The sequence below is a fragment of the Daktulosphaira vitifoliae genome, unplaced genomic scaffold (assembly GCF_025091365.1).
Source record: "Daktulosphaira vitifoliae isolate Bord-2020 unplaced genomic scaffold, ASM2509136v1 Scaffold_1, whole genome shotgun sequence".
Lineage (NCBI taxonomy): Eukaryota > Metazoa > Arthropoda > Insecta > Hemiptera > Phylloxeridae > Daktulosphaira > Daktulosphaira vitifoliae.
This window is the reverse complement of record NW_026099572.1, coordinates 60,968,499-60,990,918: the sequence shown is the minus strand read 5'-3', so window position 1 is coordinate 60,990,918 and position 22,420 is coordinate 60,968,499. Positions and strand designations below refer to the sequence as shown.

The 22,420-nt window shown below is 29.9% G+C and overlaps 2 protein-coding genes across 3 annotated transcripts; both read right to left on the bottom strand.

Annotated features, from left to right (window-relative positions):
- Positions 1 to 6,827: 6,827 nt before the first annotated feature.
- LOC126894410 (uncharacterized) lies at positions 6,828 to 11,359 on the bottom strand. 2 transcript variants are annotated; one of them, XM_050665431.1, is made up of 7 exons: positions 10,384 to 11,359; positions 10,249 to 10,323; positions 10,080 to 10,157; positions 9,925 to 10,002; positions 9,665 to 9,742; positions 9,508 to 9,585; positions 6,828 to 7,145 (listed from the first exon to the last, which is right to left on the bottom strand). In XM_050665431.1, the coding sequence occupies exons 1-7, from the start codon at positions 11,258 to 11,260 to the stop codon at positions 7,063 to 7,065; spliced, it is 1,347 nt and encodes a 448-aa protein (XP_050521388.1). In that variant the 5' UTR covers positions 11,261 to 11,359; the 3' UTR covers positions 6,828 to 7,062. The 2 variants fall into 2 exon arrangements, with proteins under 2 accessions (XP_050521388.1, XP_050521389.1); XM_050665432.1 differs by lacking the exon at positions 9,508 to 9,585.
- Positions 11,360 to 16,940: 5,581 nt separating this feature from the next.
- LOC126894424 (forkhead box protein D5-A-like) lies at positions 16,941 to 22,195 on the bottom strand. The gene is made up of 3 exons (XM_050665458.1): positions 21,785 to 22,195; positions 19,568 to 20,087; positions 16,941 to 17,893 (listed from the first exon to the last, which is right to left on the bottom strand). The coding sequence occupies exons 1-3, from the start codon at positions 22,028 to 22,030 to the stop codon at positions 17,757 to 17,759; spliced, it is 903 nt and encodes a 300-aa protein (XP_050521415.1). The 5' UTR covers positions 22,031 to 22,195; the 3' UTR covers positions 16,941 to 17,756.
- Positions 22,196 to 22,420: the final 225 nt, after the last annotated feature.

Here is a 22,420-nt window from a genome sequence, read left to right as displayed (position 1 = left end):
GTCTAACATGAAATATTCGTTGTTCTTGCTGGACTCCTTATCGTTTTTTCCGACGTTCTCCTTGAGTAATTGTTTCATGATTGATGAAAGAAACGTGTCGTCGTTTTGCCACTCTTGTATTTATGTAAAAAGGAAATTTCGGAAAACCCTATTTTACACTTTTTTGTGTGACATGTCAGCTCGTGTCGCTCTAATCGTTCTAGAACTTTGCCTAAATGTTCTAAATGCTTTTCTAAACTACTTGAATAAATAATTATGTCGTCCAAGTAAACTTGGACAAAATCATCTAGATATCCTCTAAGTACTTTTNGGACAAAATCATCTAGATATCCTCTAAGTACTTCATTCATAAGTCTTACGAAAGTCATAGGCGAATTTTTGAGTCCAAACGGTAGTACACGAAATTGAAACAAGCCCCTTCTTGTTCTAAATGCCGTAAACTTACGTGCTTTTTGATTTAAAGAGCATTGCCAATAACCCGACTTTAAGTCGTGAGTCGTGTACATTTTTGCTCCTCTCATGTTCCTAACCATGTCGTTTAGATTAGGCATGGGGTACGCGTCCGAAACGGTTACTTCGTTTAGTCGTCGGTAATCTATACATAAACGAAAAGTCCCGTCCTTTTTTCTTGGCCAGCACGATCGGTGCTGACCACAGAGATACACTCGGTTCTATTAGCCCTTGCGCCTCCATGTCGTTTACCATATCGTCAATAATCCCCTGCTTGTACAGGGGGTAGGGGTACGGGTACGGTTTTAGTGCGATAGGAGTCGGGTCTTTCAATAGAATATCGTGCTCGATTGATTTTGTGCGACCCACCGTGTCGTTAAAGACTGCTGCGTAATTACATATCGTCTGTGTTAATAACACGCGCGTGTCCGTGGGTCGCCGATTACATCTAACTGCGTCAGATCTGGTTTGCGGATCATGCGCCCGATTTCCAACAAGCGGTTGTACGTTTCCTATTGCCTAAGTGTATTGTTCCTGCTGAGTAGTCCCAGGCGACTTTCTGATCAATCAGAAAATCATTACCAAGTAATACGTCGCAATACAGGTCGTCTAAAATAACCGCTGAAAAACGCACTTCTAAATCCGCGATTTTGGCGGTAAACGTGGCGGTACCGTTCGTCATGGCGGAGTGTCCTTTATAAACAGTTCTGTACTTATAAGCAATTACCGGTTTTACATAAGATTTATGCGCCTGTGAGTCGAGTAAAGCTGTGACGAAGCCAGTTTCGAATTCTAACTCGACTGCTGGAGTAGTAATTCTACGCGGGCATTTTCGTTGGCCATTATTTGAGTGGTTTACGGTTCGAACGGGGGGCAGCTGGTTCTTAACCGCGACGTTGGTTTGCCCACCGACAGTGTTAACTGCCATTAGTGGACTAGCCGGGCCGACTGACACCCACTCCCTCACTGTGCCCGAAAAAATTTCGAACATCTGACTCGCGCTATGTTCGGTCGTGTCGGCAGTGTCTTCGAACTCCGATACCCTGATTACATCCGAATTTACTGCGGCGTACCCTACATTCCGATAAGAGGGGAGCGGTGCCGAAAAAGTGCCAAGATCGTTGGCGGTATGTAACTCGTAAGGGCCGTTAAATTCGGTGAACTGCACGACGGTCGTAATACGTGATATGTTATCGGATAACAATTGCGTAGCGGCAGGGCGCGTTTTAAATGCAACATCATTTAAAATGCTGCGCCTTGTTTGGATCTGTCATAGACTGGGGGGGCGGACTAATTCCCTCCTAGCCGATTGCCGTTTCCCGATACCGACGGTCTGTTTGGGTACTGGCGGTGCCAGTGTAGCTCGCCGCAATATCGGCACGGGGTTGGCGGTGCGTCCGCGTTTGCATAACCCGCTCGCTGTCGGGCCGCTGGTTGCGCGGTATGCCGCGGAGGCAGTTCGGTTGTCTGTCGGGACGCTGGTGGAGCGTACCGAGGAGCCGCGGTTTTATCTACGTCGTGCGCTATCTCACGTAGATCGGCGAAAGACGCTGGGTGCATTAATCGTATCATAGCGCGGTAATCGTCCCGTAAAAGCCCCGTTTACTGTCGCACAAGTTGTTGTTCTGGTAACCCACAACGTACTCGCGCGGCCAAACGCTGTTTATGAATAATAAATTCGGTTAATGTTTGTAGGGGGCCCTGTCGCGTTGTTTTTAGATCCGTCTCGAACGCAGTCCAGATATCGACATTGTCCAACTCCTCGAGTAATTCGGACCTAAATTCCGTCCATGGCATATTATTTAATTTAATCGCTCGCCACCAATCGACCTGCCCTGTCGTTCGAAAACGGGACGACGATGTTCACCCACGCAGTTGGGTGTATACCGCAGAGTAGATCCTCCGCTCTGTCTAGAAACTCCCGTGGGTCCTCTTCGTTTCTCCCGTAATATTCAGGTAAACAGGCGCGTACGGTGCGTAGGTCGTGGTAAGGTACCAGTACAGACCGCGAGCTGCGGGTAGGCGACTAATCATTAATTGACCGACGACCGTCGGTTGGGTTGAATTGCCCCTCCCGTTATTGGCGCGTAAACGAAAAATCGGTCGGCTCGTTATCATATGTATGCGTGCGCGGATAATGTTCGTCTTGCCAACCCGTGCTACACATCCGTGGTAGCGACGCGCGTGACGCTTGTCCGTACGACCGTCTCATGTTACGGGCTTCTTGTGCTTCGATGTCCGCTAGGCGCTCGTGAAGTGTTGCGTCGTTTTGCGTCGGGTCCGTCGCTCCCGATGGACCGAATGTAACGCGATGCGCGTCTGTTCTTCGACTATCATTTCGCTCTACGTTAACTTGTCGAATAGTCGGTTGTACAGCAACATGTGTGGACGGCGACATATTTTGACTGATTCGCTCAAGCATGTTTGAAATCCGTCGCTGTTCCATCGACATACGCGACAGCGACCTTTCTAATTCAGTCATCCGTGCCTCGATCCGCGCGTTATTCGAAATGTCGCGAATGTTCTGTCGGATCGCCCCGACTTGTTCTGCCGCGTGCACTATCGAGCGGGCAACGTACACGTCCTCAACGTACGACGCGCCTAGTCGTCCGCTTGCGCGCGTAATTTCCTCCGGTTGTTCGACATCAGATTCGTCGTCTGTTGTGCGTAGCGCGAGGTTCACCGGATGTTCCTCCACGCCGGACCGCTGATTGTTCGCGTCGAGTTCACAGATACGGTCCGTGGAGTTGTCTAACACCCCCACTTCGGGTTCGCGGACCGGAATTTCGCTATCAAGCGGCGTACGGGGTGGTAAAATTTCGGTAGCTGGATTCCTCCCTTCGCTACGTATGTTTTCCTCTAGCATAATTAGCATGTTGGGTTTCGTCGCGTGGCATGGTAGCTGTCTAAAAGCGCATTCGCGACGTAATTCAGCGCAATTCATTTGTGCTTATGATTTCCCCGACATATTGACCGTGAATATTATGTTTATTTACAAATCCTAATAATCAAATGTATGCTACGTTAATACCGGAGATAAACAATATCTCCGTGTACGGTCAAATTTGCTACTGCAGTAGAAAACAGGTGTTATTATTATTACTATTGTTGTAATAAAGTACCGTGATAAGATGGTATGGGGCCGCCGTATATGATATGGCAGCGAGTGAACAATAATAATAACGGAGACAACCGAGTGTCATATTAATAGCTGGACGACTGATATCACGAGAGACAGGGGTGAGCACCAGTCTAAAGCGACGGGCGGTGCCGTGTCATGGTATATTTGTTAGAAACTCTCTTAAAACAAAACTGGATAGATTGCTTATTATGATATTTTTCTAAAGAAAATAAAACTTCTTTCATAAATTTTTCCATCGGAACAATTTCATTAATTTTTTCTAATAGTTTGACTATACAATTGTGTGCACAACTCAAATCAGAATTAGTAACTGAAAACAATGTTTTATTTTTAAATTAAATAATGCTAAGAACATTATAGTTAAATCTTGAACGTAAGAAAATCCAAGAAATATTGACACGTGAAGTATGAAAATATTGCAATCGTATAATATTATATGGTTATTAATTAAATCGTTCAGATTAATATCTTCACCCCAATGTATAATACATTCGGCATTATTTATATTTTTGTATCCTGGTTTATGTAGTAATTTATTTATTATTTTAGCAATTTTTTTATGTATTATGTGTTCCTTCAGTGTGCAAAAAAAGAAAAAGAATACAAAAGAAGACTTCGATATTTAGTGTTATTATTATTTTCATTTTCGATAAGATATAATACTATTTTCTTATTCAGAGAAAAAAAATAGTACGAAATGTTCTCTATTTAATAGTGATATAAAACTTTATAATTTTTGCACTAAAAAAAAAAATTAGTAGAAAATTCCGATAGTATTACCAAAGAGTATTAAATTATTTTAAAATCTAAAAATTAAAATTTAATAATAAAAAAAAATATATATATATATATACTAAATACTATAATATATAGTATTACCTTATTTACAAAAAAGAAAACGGTTAGAGCATTACTCCTTATAAAGTTTCACCTAATTGATATGGACTTAAATTTTCTTTCGTTCATTTTTTGTTATATTCTCTTCTATGTTGGTAAGTCCCACGACGTTTGGTTAAATTTGCATTGCTAAGAAAAAAAAAACTTATAAATTAATGACTAATTTTAATTTCGCACTCCAGAATAACTATTAATCCATACAGAATAATGAAATAATCTTATTTAGAAATAAAAATTATCTAATAAAACTGTGTCCAGTTTTTTTATTTTGTACTAAATTATAGCGCAATGATACATTTTATATTCAGTGATAATTCAACAAATGCTTATTCACTGGATCTAAAAAAATATTACATTGAAGTCCTATAAATATATTCACATTTTATGGCTATCAATTTTATCTAATTATATTAATTTTTTCGTATATTATTTAGAAATAATAATAAAATAAAAAAATGTATTATGTCTGTAATACTTTACATAAACGCAAACAACTACTACGCTCAGTTCTCCATACATTTCTTTTATAATAAATTCATTTATAAATTTTACTTATGAATTACAATTGTTAATAAAAAAAATGGATAAATATTAGGGATAATATTAGGGACACTAATAAAATGTATTGTTAGTAATAGTTAATTGAAGAGTGAATGTGTCAAACGTTCTATGTGCCAAAAAATTGAAAAATTGTTTTATTTCTGATTTATGTTCTATAAGCCAAAGGTCACAATCTTGTATGTATTTTAAGTGTCAATTAAATTTTTTACTTGTACAAAATTGCGTTCACAGATTGTAATTGTTTTGTGAGCATGCCCTTTGTTACCTGTACGTTCTAAGTGCCTTGGACGAATATAATAGTTTGACGATTACAATATTATAATATAGTCCGTTATATTTCAAAATAACTAATACTGGTGTTGTTGTATTCGTTAAGTTTTCTTTTTCATTTGTTTAATTGTATTATTATGGATACTGAAAGTATACATATTTTACGAAGTGGTAAAAAAAGAAGAAATGATCAGACTAAAAAAAGAATTAGTGGAAAATCGTATGCGACCAGGAAAAGCAATAATACAATTCAGGAAAGCCGTCAACTTAGTTGTTATAACTTTGGAATACATCTCGGTGACAGCAATACAGCCTTTATGTATATGTGGGATGAAAGTATTGCTTCTCGTGGAAGCTCAGAAATCGCTTCTTGTCTTTTTAAAGTTATTAACAAAAACGAAAATACGATAAATCGCAAAAAACTAATTATATGGTCAGACAACTGTGCTGGCCAAAATAAAAATAAAACGTTAGTAGTTTTGATGTTATATTTAATAAATATGGGGATATTTGATGAGATTATACAAAAATTTTTGATAAGTGGCCACTCTCTCTTGGCTTGTGATCGTGATTTCGCTATTATCGAAAAGAGACGTAGAGTTTTTCAAAATTTCACTCCTTCTGATTTACAAGAAATGGTTAGAGCAGCGAAGTTGATAAATCCATTTCGAGTTATTCCGATGGATGAAAACAACTTTTTTTCATTTAAAGACATTGCTAACAATTTTTTTAACACAACCAAGTTTCCAATGTTCGATGATTAAAGTTTCATTTTTAACTCCCAAAAAAATCTATTATAAAAAAACATTTTCAGATGAAGAACTTTGGAAAGATTTTAACGTTTTTAAAAGAAATGCTACTATAGACGAACTTAAAAATCAGACATTTATACCTATACCGAAACCCACATTGTCGTCAGAGAAGAAAAAAGATTTGTTGGCCATGATTCCTTTTTTACCTGATAAGCAAAGAAACTTCTATAAAAATATAACGTCATGAATTAATTTTTTTTGCTATTTATTATGATGTTGCTATGTTCTAATTATGTTTAATCTAAATTTTTTTTTAAATTATTATTAGGTTTGTTAATTTATTTTTCAATTTGTGATACTCAAGAAAGCTACTGTTTTCTTTTCTTGTTACATTTTTATATGAAGAAAAAATTTTATTTTACGTTTTGAGATTTACTGACAATGTCATGTTAGATTAAGAGTATTTTTTATTTAAGTTTGTACATTTATTTTTCAATTTGTGATACTCAAAAAAAGTGTTGATTTTTTTACATATTTTATAAAAATATATATGAAGTCTTAATAAAATAAAGAATGATTTTCTGTTATCTATAATAAAATATTGGTACTTGGAACGATAATATTATCACATTATTTGAAACTTGGAACTTTAATATTATAATACTTGGCACTTGGAACTGTCATTAGCAAATGTTTAATTTATACTAATATGAAATGACAAAATAAAATAATAGAAATTTACGAGGCTATTAATATAGTGTAAATATAGCATAACATGTATTTTTATACAAAATTATAAGAAAATTTTTAATTTGTGATGTTTTTTGTGTTTTCTGAACAAATATTTTTTTGGCACATAGAACGTTTGACACATTCACTCTTCAATTGTATTTTCATATTTAATAATAAAATAATTCATATTAATTAATTTAAAACAATTATTTTAAATAGTAACGGAATAGGTTAGAAATTTATCACATTAAAATTAACTTAAATAAAGTTATAAAATGGTCTCGTATCATCAGTATATTTGATTTGTAAGTTTGAATCATCTGTTTCTTCACAAATAACATCTAATTTTAAACAAAAATCAATTATTAAAAAGTCATTAAAATTCATAAATTGATTAAAATACAAATATTTTTTTAATATTAAATATTATAATAATTAAAAACTGAAAGATTATTTCAAAAACAACAATAACTCTTTTTCCCTTAATTTTATCCTAATTAGTTATTTGATTTATAATTTTTATATATGAATAAATAATAATTTTAGTAATTAAATTTAGTATGAAATTGATATTCAATAATTTTATATTGTAATTTTTACGAAAATATTATAAAAATAATAAAGTAGTATATTGCTTTACTTTTAACGCGTCTAAAAATTTAAAGGGCTTCATGCAATACTTTTCAATACAAAATTTATATTACTAATAACAAAGTTATAAGTTTTTTACACTGGAATACAAAAAACTTTCATCAGAAACAAAAATATAATTTTCTAAATCAACATTTCGCGATGTTTTCAAATGTGCAATTGGACTTTTTCTATCACTTCTAAGTTTTAATATTATTACTTATTATTAAAAATTTAGTATTTACGTATATAAAAAAAAAATAATTAAGAACAAAATAAAATTGTTTTAAATTAATACTGATTTTGATCATTAATATGTTAAAAATAAGGAAAATGACATATTTTACCTATTTTTTTTATCCTTTTATGTTGATTTTTGTGAAAGTTCATTGTAAAAAAAAGAATTTAAAACCATAATTTTTAGCTCAATTGCAAGTTTGAAATTGATATCATTAAATAGAACATTTTATGAGAATTAAAAAATTGTACTGTTTAGATTAATATGCAGTTAGGAAGTTTTATAATTACTATTCATAGTAAATCTCATTTTTATATCTATTTAATATCTTCAACTAAATGCCAATTTGACGTATCGTTGAAAAGTTATAAAAAAATATTTTCCAGAAGTTATAGTAATATAAAATATAAAATCGAGAATTTTTTCACGGAAATCGTACGTTTTTCTTGAACTTTAATGTCCGTTTTCACTACGAAGATAAATCCAGAAGTCAATTTTATTTTTTTTAATAAAGTAAATTACATAAGCTTTAAGTTATATACTTTCAATTTCAAAGTTCTTTTTCTCGACTTAAAAAAAGCAAAAAAATTTAAATAAGTTTAACTTTCTATGCTATACCAATTTGATTTATATAATATTTATGAAAATCAGTGTACTCCCCTTATCAAGTATAAAATAAAATACAAATCCCAGAATTTTAACACAAAAATAGCATATTTTTGAATACGGTAGTCATTTTCACCAAGAAGTCAAGTCCAAAGGTCAATTTATTTTTTCAAATTGAAGTACATAACATAAGCTTTAATTTAAAGTATATATAACAGTGTCAGTCTTCCTGGAACATTTTCAAAAGTTAAGTTAAAAAAGTTCTACTCTCTATACAAATTTTTAAAGGTTCGAATTCCCTCTGTAAAAAGGGCAATGGTCCGATTTAAAAAAAAAGTATGCCGAATGAAAGATATATATATAAAATAATTATCATTAAAGAATAGCATTAATTCTTGCATTTTTTAAAAAGTTATAGCAACATAATGTTACAAAATGTAAAATATAATATCAAGAATTTTTTCACAAAAATAGCATATTTTTGCATACGGTAGTCATTTTCACCACGTAGTCAAGTTCAGAGGTCAATTTTTTTTTTCTTCAAAATAAAGTATATTACATAAGCTTTAATTTAATGTGATATAAAAGTGTCAGTCTATCTGGAACATTTTCAAAAGTTAATTTGAAAAAAATAATTTTTTGTGAAAAGGTTACTATTTTGAAACCCTTCCTGTGGGCTGGTCAAATGATCACAAAAAATATATAAAATGATAAGTAAATACCTAAGGTATCTATAAAAAAAATTATATTGATTCGGTAATTTTTGAAAAAACATATGTCAATTTTAAGTAAAAAAAATGTCGAATATTAGCGATTTTTATATTTGTAATTTTTTGGGGGATTTCCCCCGTATACAGGGAACGAGTAAATTTTTTTCAAATTTTGAGGGTAATGTCTTCGACTAAATACGATTTGTGATCTTTTGACATATTGTTCATCAAAATCGGTCCAACAAGAGCTGAGATTGAGCGTTCACAGGCACAAAAATGAAAAATAAAACACATCATAGTAAAATTAATACCTTTTCAGCTTCGCATCGAGCAAAAAATGATTAGCTAAATGATGATTCAAATTGGTTGAATAAAATAATAGCACAATATTATACAACCATGGTGACAAATAAAAAAAAAGATTATGTACAGTTAATTTAATATTTAATATATTGTATATTATTTAAGTGAGATTGTAAAATAAGAAAAATTGTACTATAGTGTATATAAAATGAGGACCCTCGTGTTGAATCGCTTCCTGTTTATCTACTTCATTGGTATGTTGTATTAAATTTATAGAATGATATTGTGTAATATCTAAATATATTACAATGTTTTTTAGCTTAATTTTAAAATTATTTAAATGATGCACAGTAGTGTATTATGAAAATTTTACCATTTTGTTGAATTTCATCGTGCACATTTTCTTCAAAGGTTTGTAGTGTTAAATTTAAGGAAAGATTTTGTGAGACATCTAAATACATTAAAAATATATAAATAAATAAGTAAATAAATATAAATAAATACATTTTGTAAACTTTTTAAAATAAGGAATATAATGTAATTATTTTGGAATGATAAAAAACCTGAAGTTTCAATTTGTTCGCATATTTTTGTCTACAATTAGTGTACTCTAGTGTATTATAAAATAATCACCTTCCTTTATAATGCCATCTTGTTTATTTACTTCATTGGTAGATTGCATCAAATTTATAAAAGAGTACTGTGCGATATCTAAAAATATTAAAATGGCTTTTAGCTAAATCATAAATTATAATTATATTTTCAATAGTATATAATCAAAACTTTACATTCTTGTAGAACATTTTTAATCACATTTACTTCATTTATATGTTGTATTAAATTTATTGAAGGATTTTGTGAAATATCTAAAAATATTTAAATGGTTATTAACTCAATTTAAAACTCATTTATATTAAATTAAGTTTTTAATACAGTAATGTATTAAGAAAAAATTACCATGCTGTTGAACCATTTGTAGCATATTTGCTTCATTGGTATGATCTATCAAATTTATTAGATTTTGAGTGGTATCTAAATATGTTAATAAAAAAATAATTTTAATTCAGTTTTATATTGTTTAAATAATTATACCTTCAATTTCATTAGTAGGTGGAGTAGGTAAAAAAGTCCGACTTGTATTCAAATCAAATTTAAATCCAAGTTCAATGTACTTTTTCCAGATTGTCGTTAAAATTAAATCTTTGATTTTATCACTAAGTAATATGTATAATTCTTCATATATTCCTTGAGATTTTAATGTATCAAATTCCATAATCCATAAATTCCATAATGAATCCAAATCTAAGGATTTTAGTTCGCAATATGATAAATCTTCTTCAAAATCACATTTCCTATCGTGTATAAATACATTGATACTCAATAATGTATCTCTGATGGTATCAATACTGATACCGGAAGGTACAAATTTGTTTAATTTTTCATTTTCTTGAAGATTTGTTAGAACTTTTCTTAAAATAAAACTGTTTCTTTTTCGTTTGTCCATCGGCAAAGTATGATGTTTTTCTATAGCATATAAAGCTCCTATCATAAATTTTGCCATCGGAACAATTTCATTAATTTTTGCTAACAGTGTGACAGTACAATTGTATTTCTGATACCAGTTACCAGTAAAGAATAGCTGTAAACAATGTTTTTGAAAATTTGATAATACATAAAACATTATATTTAAATCATGAGCGTAAGAACATCCAAGGAATATCGTTGCTCGCCGGATGAAATTGTCGCATTCGTTTCTTGTTACAGTTTGATTAATCAGCTCGTTCAGTTTATGCTGTTTGCATCGATAATAAATATATTCGACATCATTTATATTTTTCCATCCGGGTAGATGTAAAAGATAATTTATTGTAACAGCGTTTATTTTTTTATTAGTCATTCCTTCAGTATACACAAAAGTGAGAAATATACAAAAATATACTTGAATATTTAGTGCTATTGCTATTTTCATTATCGATTTGTTATAAAATTATTTCCTTATACCACGAAAAAATTCATCTTACAAAACTTGTTTCGATGGTATAATGATAATTTATAATAATTTATTTTACTTCCATACTAAAATAAAAGAACTAGCAAAAAATGTCGATTATGTATATATAGGTGTTTATAGTATTAGTGAGAGAAGGGGACAGGATTACTATGTTTTAATCATGGCGTCTAAAATTATTATTTATATCCATAAAATATAATTCTGAACAATTTTCAAACAAATAAATTATAGCAATATTAGATCTTTGGTAAGCACATAAATTTATTGCCAAACATTAGGATATATTTGCTTTATTGAAATTAATTTTATATTATTATAATTAATATTTTTAATTGATTATTTTAGATAAAAGTAACCTTATATTTTAGTAAATATTATTCCATAAAAAATGTATTTTTTTAATGTTTGATGATTAAAAAAAAATGTTTAGTCCCCCGGTGGATTTTATTGGGCTGACGACCAAACATGTCGTCAATTTAAATATACTATACTATACTATAATCGTGCCGTGACCCCACTGTGCTGGGTTTTTTTTTCAAATTAAAGTGTTTTAGACTTTGTTGATTAACTTAGTTATAATTTATTTTTAAGCTGCTTGTTAATCATTATGTTTAAAAACTAATAATAGATGGTTCAATTACACTTCTAAAGTTTTTATAGCGATATTTAAATAAAATAATTTTACTATAAAAAGTAGAACTATTTCAACTTATTTTTTGAAAGTGTTCCTAAAATTTAGTATGGAAAAAAAAAATGTCGAATTTCATTTTGTCTTCGTGGTAAAAATGTCTACCGTATGCTATTTTTGATTTAAAATTTTCGATTTTGTATTTTAATTGATTTTAAAATACTTTGGTAAAGTTTTATCTCATTTAAATTCAATAACTTTAATAAATATCATAATTATGTTACTCATGAAATTATTCAAAAATAAAAGAATATTTGTATTCCTTTTTGACTTGAATAATGGCAAGAACTATCAAACTTGTTAGTTTTATACTTAGAAATTCATACATGTGTTTATATGAGTACAGAATTTATATTACTTTATAAATTTAATTTTATTACATAAAAATGTATGAACTGAAAAAGACTTTTTTATTAAGAATAATATTTTAAAAATTGTTATTAAGACATATTGTACCTATAATTGTTTTATTTATAACCATAAAACATAATGATTAACAAGCAGCTTAAAAATAAATTATAACTAAGTTATTCAACAAAATCTTAAACACTTTAATTTAAAAAAAAAACCCAGCACAGTGGGGTCACGGCACAATTTAAGTATAGTATAGTATAATTTGGGTTCAGTATAGATGATATTTGACAGTGAAAACGTTTCGATTCAAATCTGTTGATAGTCTTTACTTTTAAGAAATTAGTGGTTGATTAATCTAAAAGCAAAATGAACTTCTTTTTCCATCGTTATTTCTAATTAGTAGTTGATATTTAACATGTTTTATTATATTTAAATGTTAAGTATGATTTACGAATAAATATCTAATAAAACAATTCAACGTAGTATGAAATTGATATTTAATAATTTAGTATTGTAATTTTTTCGATGAATATATAAAAAATTATAAAATAGTTAATAATTTTATAGAAAATGTGTATAAAAATTGAAGAGCTTGACACAGAACTTTTTAGATAATAATTTGTTGTTAATTATAATTAAATGGTCTGCACACAAATTTCATCTTAGTCAAAAATAAACTTTTATTATTCAATTTTTCATGTTAATATCAAATCACCAATCATACGATTATCATCGTCTATTGATAATACTCGTGAGTGAATTGTAATCATAAAATATTATAAACAGAGTGTGTTGCTCTACCATGTGGAAATATGTCAAATGTCGTTATAACCTAACTTCATGAGTAGCCTACGCTTGTTAAACAAGTAATACTATATGCGCTATGTCGTGTAGCTTAATCAGTGATTATTGTACTTGTCCCTTAACATGTCGTGGTATCCGCAGAGACGAATCAATTAATATCATTAAGAGATATAAAATGTATTCATTTCGATTACGAGGGATGATTCCTGTGTTGTCATTTTTCATCACTACCTCCACGTGTCGAGAGTGGGTAATTTGTGTGCCTGCTACTTTCCTTGGATGTGGTAGCCGTTTTTCAGACTCCCTCTCCGGAATCGAACCCTGACTCCCCGTTACCCGTTACAACCATGATATTGATAGTAACTACAATCATAACTTATGAAACTAAAAAGTAAAAAATAAATATAGTTTAAAAAAACTAAAAACACGCTTTTAAAGCACATCGAAAAAACATTTTTTTCATGAAAAGTAGTATTTATATACATCTTTTATTCGACATACTTTTTTTTTTATTCAGACCATTTCCCTACATAGGGGGGGGCTTCAAATCTCAAAAATGCATATAGAAAGTAGAACTTTTTCAACTTAACTTTAGAAAGTGTTCCGGAAGGTCTGACACTTCTATATATATCTTAAATTAAATGTAATGTAATATACTTTAATTTGAAAAAAAAAAATTTGACCTCTGGACTTGTCTTCGTGGTGAAAATAGACATCAATGTTAATAAAAAATTACGATTTTTGTAATATAATTCATTTTTATATTTTTAACTTAATAATGCTATAACTTTTCGGAAATAGTATGGATCAGTAAATTTTTTTTTTATAGATGCTTGATGTCTTTACCTATCATTTGGCATATATTTTTTATAAATCTAACCCTTTATCTGCCCAAAGGGGGATATTTAAAATTACAACATTTTCACAAAAAATTTACTTTTTCAACTTGAATTTTGAAAATGTTACGGAAAGTCTGACATTTTTATTTATATCTTAAATTAAAAATAATGTAATATACTATATTATTAAAAAAAAAAATTTTGGACTTTATTTTGTCTTCTCGGTGAAAATGGCTACCAAATGCTATTTTCGTGTGAAAATTCTCGATTTTATTTTTTACATTTTTAACTTTATAATGCTATAACTTATTGAAAAGTGTATGGATCAACACAATTTTTTTACGAGAATTAATATTTTTTAATAATCTCTTTTTCATTCGACATACTTATCTTAATCAAGATATTAATAAGAAACTATCAGATCTTGTAGCTTTTGGAATAATCCACCAATTTTTTTAAAATTAAACACCATCTAAAGATTTGCATCGAAGCGTTTTTTTTTTTTGATAGTGATTTTATTCACTGTAAGATATCAATATACTTGACTCAACTATGCCACGTCACCACTGTGCCGCGACCCCCCTGTACTGGGTTTTTTAGTTTGACGATCTAAATAAATTTTTCATCATTTATACAAAATATAAAAAACTTTTATTTAATGTAAATTGTAATAATCAAAAATATATAGATATGGGACGTTGTATGACTAGACTCGGATTATTTGGGGATTTTATCAATTGGTGAGCATCAAGGTTCTACCGGTGTTGTAGAAGTGAAGGGTTTAGAACAATAAAGACATATAGATATAAAATGAAAATATATAACATATTTTTATTATTATTTATTGTTATTAAATAATTATATATTAAAAATCACGCATGTGTATTCAAAATTAAAATTTGAATAAAATAATTTAGTTAAAGTACTGTCGTCACTGGTTTGGGTTGTGCGGGTCGCGTGTTCTGAGGCGCTAACTATTTTAAGTCAAATAAACAAATCTATGCGTTCACAAATGTATGTGATTATACTATTGATATTGTTTTTTATAAAATTTAAACTCAGTAATTTAACCTTAAAATAATTTTAAAAATTTTATGTCATATTTTATTATAGTGTATAAATATATTGCTGAAAACTGAAGAAAAATATTTAAAAATTCTAATATATTCTGTTAATTGGTAATAATATTGTTAATTTATTGAGTTACTTTAATCTGGTGCTAATAAGACTCGCAAATCATTAGCATAACTAGAACAGATTATAGAGCCCTAGTCCGAGCCGTATTTAAGGGCGATATTGAGTGCATTACCCCGAGAGGAGCTAAAATTTGAATTAAAAAATATATTAAGAAAAAAATTAGAGATAAATTTTTTTTATGAGCAAAATAAAACGGACGGATAAATTTTTCCATCAATTCACTAACATCATAAGCTACTGGACAATCTACTTTATTTAATGCCTTTTTATATCTCCAAGAAATATCAAATCCCTTTGCCCAGTTTTTAAAAAACAAATTATCCGTAATAATAGATTTCGCCACACCTGCGTCAATCTCCATTTTCACCAATATATTACTAATCTTTACAAAAATAAATTCAGGTGGTACTACACTACTAGCTATATTAAACAAGTTAAATTCATTAATATTATTTACCACATTACTTACATTACGTGTATTAGCACATATTACTGCCAAGTGTCTAATTATAGAATAAATTTTACACTTATTAGTTTTGTACTTACATTGCGCAAAATTGTAATTCACCTTCCCACAATGACAACAATTTAACTGCTTAAAACCTTTTGATTTTGAAGTTGAACCTTTTTCAGTAGTCCAGTTATCTTGCTTGGCCAACCCTTTGTTAATCTTCTTTTCGACAAAATTTTTTTTATGATCAAGATAAAACGGACATTTATGGTGGCAGATTGAGTGCCTCGGGCGATACAATTCTTAAATGAGGTTTGGTCCTAGCTGATATATTAAACCCCCGAAAATTGTTTAAAAATTATGTTTTTAATATTCGGGATAATTTCAAAAATATTTTTTTGTGTATGCGTGAATAGTCTGTTTTACATTTTTCCTGTACTTAGGTTTCATTTCATTTCCATAAAAAGTATACAAAAAAAAGCCTATTGATATAAGCATTAACACTATACATTTCATTAGGATACGTATCATTTGAAATAGTTATAGTTTTAAAACATTAGTATAATTTTTGTTTTAGTTATTATAGATGTGAGCAAGTATTACTCGTGCACTCAGACCTATAGGGCCATTGTGCGCAGAAAGATATTAGTATAAATAGTAGTTTTTAATTTACGTTCAGCATGATATCAACATATATTGGGACAATAACTTTTCAATCTAAAATAAAACTTGCTAAATATAATCAGAGAAATTTACAATTACCTATTTGTTCATATTATCCCACTTAACTCTGTATAACAAAATTTAATTGATGCATTTAAAGTTGTCTAGTTTTCCACATTTTCAAAAATTAAAATGAAAAAAAAATTTGTACGCATTGGTGATTGCTTTCGAACTCTTTTTGTATTTAATTAAATTTTCATAAGAATCTAATGTAATATGCTGACGCACTGCATCACAAATCTTACACTTGACTCTTACAATGGATTTAGAAACTTTTTTTCTTGTTTTACGGCATATATTATTATCTTTAATTTCCCTAGAAATTTTTTCTCGATTTTGTTTTATGTGTTGGTTATAATTTACGATAACTATTTGTAATACATAAATTTCTTGAGCCCTCGGGGACAGGGTTGGACTCTTACTCTTTCCCTTGACATGTTATTAGATATATATGTATAAATGGTATTATTTGGTGTAATTATAAATTATAAAATAAAAAAATATAATTTAATTTGTTCAATACCTATGTACAAAAATATGTCTAAAACGTTTTTAGTGATGTATTATTATAATTTTTTGTTCAAAAATGTCTGATTCTTATATGCTTTTTGACTCCAGTCCATGTTTACACGAAGGGATTCTACTGTTTATATTATGAATGTTTTATTGTCTCAAGGATTAATGTGCACTACGCATACACACACTATCACACACACGCGTACATATGGGTGTTGTAAACTATTAAACACACGAGACACATACGTTAACACATGTTAGGATTGAATCGGCATTTGTTCAGAAAATAAAACGTTTTCTTGTGTATTTCAAAGTCCGCATGACAGTAGTAATTTGTAGTACCTTACCATACATATGGACACGGGTGGTCTGCGGCTGTCTTTTGTAATCATAATGGACAATATTGAATGGTTCAGTCAAAATATTGTATTTTTTTTATTTACAGCGTTTATTATAAAATACATTTCTCAGAACTAAATGACAAAAATAAAAAATCTTAATTAATACTTAAACTTTAGAGAATAAATTGAAATAAATTAGTTTAATAACACAATTAAATTTGATTACGATTAAAAATTAATATTAATCTCAGCCTTACAAACACAATAGATATATACACTAAGTACTAGAAATAGACATGTTCAGAACTTTAATAATTGTTCCAGTGAAGGAAAAATCACAAACAAAACAATAAGAAAGACTTGGAAAGTTTTTTGATAATAAATGAGCATAGTTAACTAACAAACCATTCAAATCCTAACTCAATCGAACATAATTTAACCGAGTGTAATAAAGTTTAAACGTGCTCAGTTGTTTTTACCGATTTTCAAATAAAACTCGATGCTACTCTTTATTTAGAATGATTCACTGGTTAATTAATTGTTAACAGAACTTAGGGCAATCATAGTAATGGTGCAAGCCTATGTGTTGCGTTATGCCATTAGTGGTGTTCATGGTATTTTCCAGAGATGGCTGTTGCACTTGTCCGCCGGTCTGTCTTCGCATGGCCACGTTGTAGCCTGAAATCGTCAAAAAAAATAACTTTAGAATAATAAATAGCAGAAGACAAATTTTAGTACATTGGATTTGATTTTTTAAGCTCAGGTTTAAAAATAAAACAACTGCTGTTGGACTCGTTCGTATCTTTCACACCCACTTGTACCTTTTTTGACTTTTGGCCAATGTATAGCGAATCGATGGTCTACGGTAAGAAAAAAATAAACTTGAAAGGCAAAAATATGTCATCGCATATTTCACGGGTACACAAGTGGTTTTTTGACAAGGCCACGTGCGTTTTTTTAGGACCTACGCGATCGGTGACGAAACCTCTTGACCTAACACACGACAGTAATTAAATACCTATTTAATGCACGTCGTGTACGACCGCGTCCCCTTTTCCCAACCGCTATAATGTACACGGGCTCCCGAGGGGTGGTCCAACATGATCTATCATACGATCAAAACAATATGAGAAACTAATAGTAGTAGACGTAGACGTTTGCGGTCGTCTGTTTGGGCCCTGGAAATACGATGCGTAGTATATACTACGCCTATATAATATTATATAGGCCAAAACGACAGATACGTATCAATAAACTAAAAAACAGTCGTTTGACCTAAAAAACCTAGCGGGATATTTTTTAGGATCCGTTACAATCAACACCCGTTTATTGGAGCCATTGTATGCGATAGAAAATTTGACCGTCTTTTTCCTTACTGTGAAACCGCATTGAGTATATTTGTAAACAATACAATATTATACGCTGTGTTCACGATTCCATGTATGTTCTGCCTTTTTTTTAATGATGACACGAATAATTTATTGTTATGTAACTTCTAAAACGTTCATTTATTACAATACAAAAAGGATAACGCGGCATAAAAATGTTGGTGAAATAACCCGAATTTAGTGTCACTACTTGATCCACATGAGAAAGTGTTAAATTCCAGTAACGTCATTATTTATTGAAATAAAATTATCCTTTTTAATTACAGCTTTTATTATTAACCAGAGAAGCTATTTACTTAGATTTCACGTTATGCTAATTCCGTATAAGGAACAACGGCGGACACAATTGTATTAGACTTTCATCTAAAAAAGGTGAACATTTGTTGCACGATAATAATCGTAAAAATAAATTTTAAGTGCCAAAGCCATTTGGATTTAATAGCCGAGTAATCTTAGTATCCTTCTACTTAATTTTATTTTATTGTAAAGCAGGGTATAGTGTTAACTAACAAAATACAAAAATAAATATCACAATGAGACAATATCAAATTTACATTAATATCGACTCAAAATAGTAAATTATAATTTGATGTTAGTATCAAATATTACCAATAAAATTATTATACAAAATCAATAATTCAGTGGTCTATTTCCAAGAGATTTTTTTTAGTGGAAGATTGTATTTAATATTTTTCAAGTTAGTAAATTTTTAATTAATAATGAATAAAGTATAGTTTATAAATACTTTTCAAAATGTAAAAGGTGCAAAGTAATACATAAATAAATAAATCACAAGCACAACTGCTTCTTCATGATATAAATTTTGAACTCGAAATTTGTATCATTTAGGCCCTATTGATTTGTATTTAGTTCGGTTAGCATTTTTAATTAATACAATCTGTATAATAGTCCTTTTATATATTTACTAGATTTTTTTTTTAATAAAAAAATAAAGTATTCTTACCATTTTCATGTGTCAAGTTGTACTGACAACCGTAGTCAAATTGGTCTTGGTAGCAGCTATACCCATCGGACTTCTGAGGTTGCCAGAAATTCGCAAAGTGATCTAACTGGTCGCTTCTATAGGTTTGTTGATGATAGTCTGATTGATAGCTTACTACAGCAGCATTCGTATCTTTATAATTATATTGGTCATTTAAGTAACACTGAGACGATATAGTAGGAGATGTCATTAATTGATGTGACTGTTGCTGTGACTGTGACTGTGTGGGTTGGTGATGGTGATGGTGATGATGTTGGTATTGTGGTGATTGATAACCAGTGATTGGAGTCGACAATACTGCCTTTTGACATTTTCGTCTAAATCCTCTAGGCCTCCGTCTATAAGAACTTTCTTCGAACATTACTTCTGATGCTGGATCTACTGTCCAATAGTGGCCTTTGCCAGGCCGACCTAGCCCTTTTGGAAGCTTAATGAAACAGTCATTTAATGACAAGTTATGTCGCACCGAGTTTTTCCATCCCTATAAAAATATAATAATATTACATTAAAAATAATTAATCAATAATATAATAATGTAATCACATATTAAATACAAAAAGAATAAAAAACAAATTAGAGAGGAAAGACTACATTTAATTTCACCATCTCATAAAAAAAGTTTTATTAACAAAATATATATTTTAAATGATACCTAAAATGTATGTTTCTATGAATCAATTCTGAAGGGGATCGTTAACAGAAAACATTGTACCTATACCAAATACCCAGTCAAATTATATTAATTTACGTAGCTCATAAGAACCTTATTCAACGCACGTATTGACCAATCAAATAATTCTGGAGCCTATTGATATTCCATATTGAAATTAAAAGAAATCTCAATAATTTATTTTGATGACTTAGTATAAAAAATAATTCAGTGCTTTTTAAAGAAAATTATTTATTTGGTAATTTTATTGGTCAATTAGAAAACTTATTAGGGTCAGGTGGGATAATTGTCAATGATTCTATCAAAGTGATTTTTAACTTGTGTTTATGACTGATTACTTACATAAACATTTATTATATTATTATACATATATACTAGTGGACATAATAAATATAGTTTTAGTAAATTTTTAATTTCAAACCTAAAAAAGCGTAATTTACATTTACCATTATCCCTTAATATTGGGGTAAATGTAAATGAATATTTTTTCTGTGCACTTTTTCTAAATGATAATACAAATGTTATAACCTCTAAAATGCTGTAATAAATATAATTCATGGGAGATAAAATATTAAATAATAATTTTATAGAGTTCGATGGTTATAATTTATTTGTTTTATTAGAATATCAGCCTCATTTACAATTACCCCTATTCACAGTTACCCCCCTGATCCTATATATAAAGTTGAGAAGTAAAAAATCAATATTTAAGATATTTCATTGTATTTAAATGATAATAATGTAAAAGAGATAGTAGTAATAAAACATTTCAAAATGCTCTCCTTGAAAATAGAAAAAAATACATTTAACTCTTTTTTTACTGTCATCAATTTGACAAAAACTATTGACGCATCAAAAACATTTATGTTAAAAAATCTAAGCTTAATTTCCTTTTCCCTAAATAAATATTTTATTATAGCAACATACAATTTTTTTTTTTAATTTTAGAACTATTAAAAACTTAGCTTTTGGGTAATTGTGCCGATGATTGTTACTAAGAAACATTTTATAGGTTATTCTTTAAAAATCTTATAAATTAATATTCTTTGTAAGATATATAAGTATTAAAATTATTACATAATTTTTAGTTAATTAAAAAAATAATTGTTAATTATACCGAAATGATTGAGATGACAATATTTCTGATAAAAACTTACAGAGATTAATTGAAAATTCAAACGTCTAGCGAGGAGTTATTTTATTTTAATGACAATGAAATAATAAATATAAATTAAAAATTTGCATTTAATTATCTCGCGATTGAAATATATACATTGAGTTTAAATTGTTATCACCAATACTATATAACTTATAGTTGGAAACTTTAATGGTGACATTAAGTGTATTAAATAAACATTAATTTTGATAAATTTTTAGAAAATAAATAAAATATTCATAAGTCTGTATAATGTAATATAAATAAATAGAATCTGACTATAAGAGCTAAAAGTGTACCACGTGAAAAATAATAATAGTATTTATTTTATTTTTTATTTTGAATAACATACCTGATAAGATCCTCTGAAAAATGGAAACCGATGTTGAAGAAAGGCGTAAATCTCACTAAGTGTCAGTCGTTTGACGGGAGAGCTTTGTATGGCCATAACAATGAGGGCTATGTAAGAATAAGGAGGTTTCTCTGACCTGCCCGCGTTTCCACCAGTCAATGTCGTTTTTGCACTACCACTGGCTGTGCTCTTTTTGGTTTTCCTTTCGTCGTCTTCGTCTTCGGTTTTGACAATCAGTAAATCCATTTTGTTCGTGTTTTATGATAGTCACTCAAGTGCGTATAAAAAGTGAGCCGCAAACTATTTATTTATAATAATAATATTATTGTTATTGCCGTAAATTTCAAGATGATTATTATTTAGATTATTTACTATAGCGGAGGTCGTTCATGTGTAAACGTACGTGTTTATTGTTTACTAGTCGTACACAATTTACGTTTGGCAACCGGTTGAAGAAACAACGGGAGCACTGCGATCTCGGGCGGAGCGTCTGGACCAGAGAGGAATAATTGTGGGCAGTACTGCCCTCCGACCAATCGTCAGCATCCGCTACACGAAATCAGTAATGCAGTCGGCCAAAAGCCGCGATTCGATTTAGAAACGACAAGGAGACGTGCCAGAAACACTTTTATATTT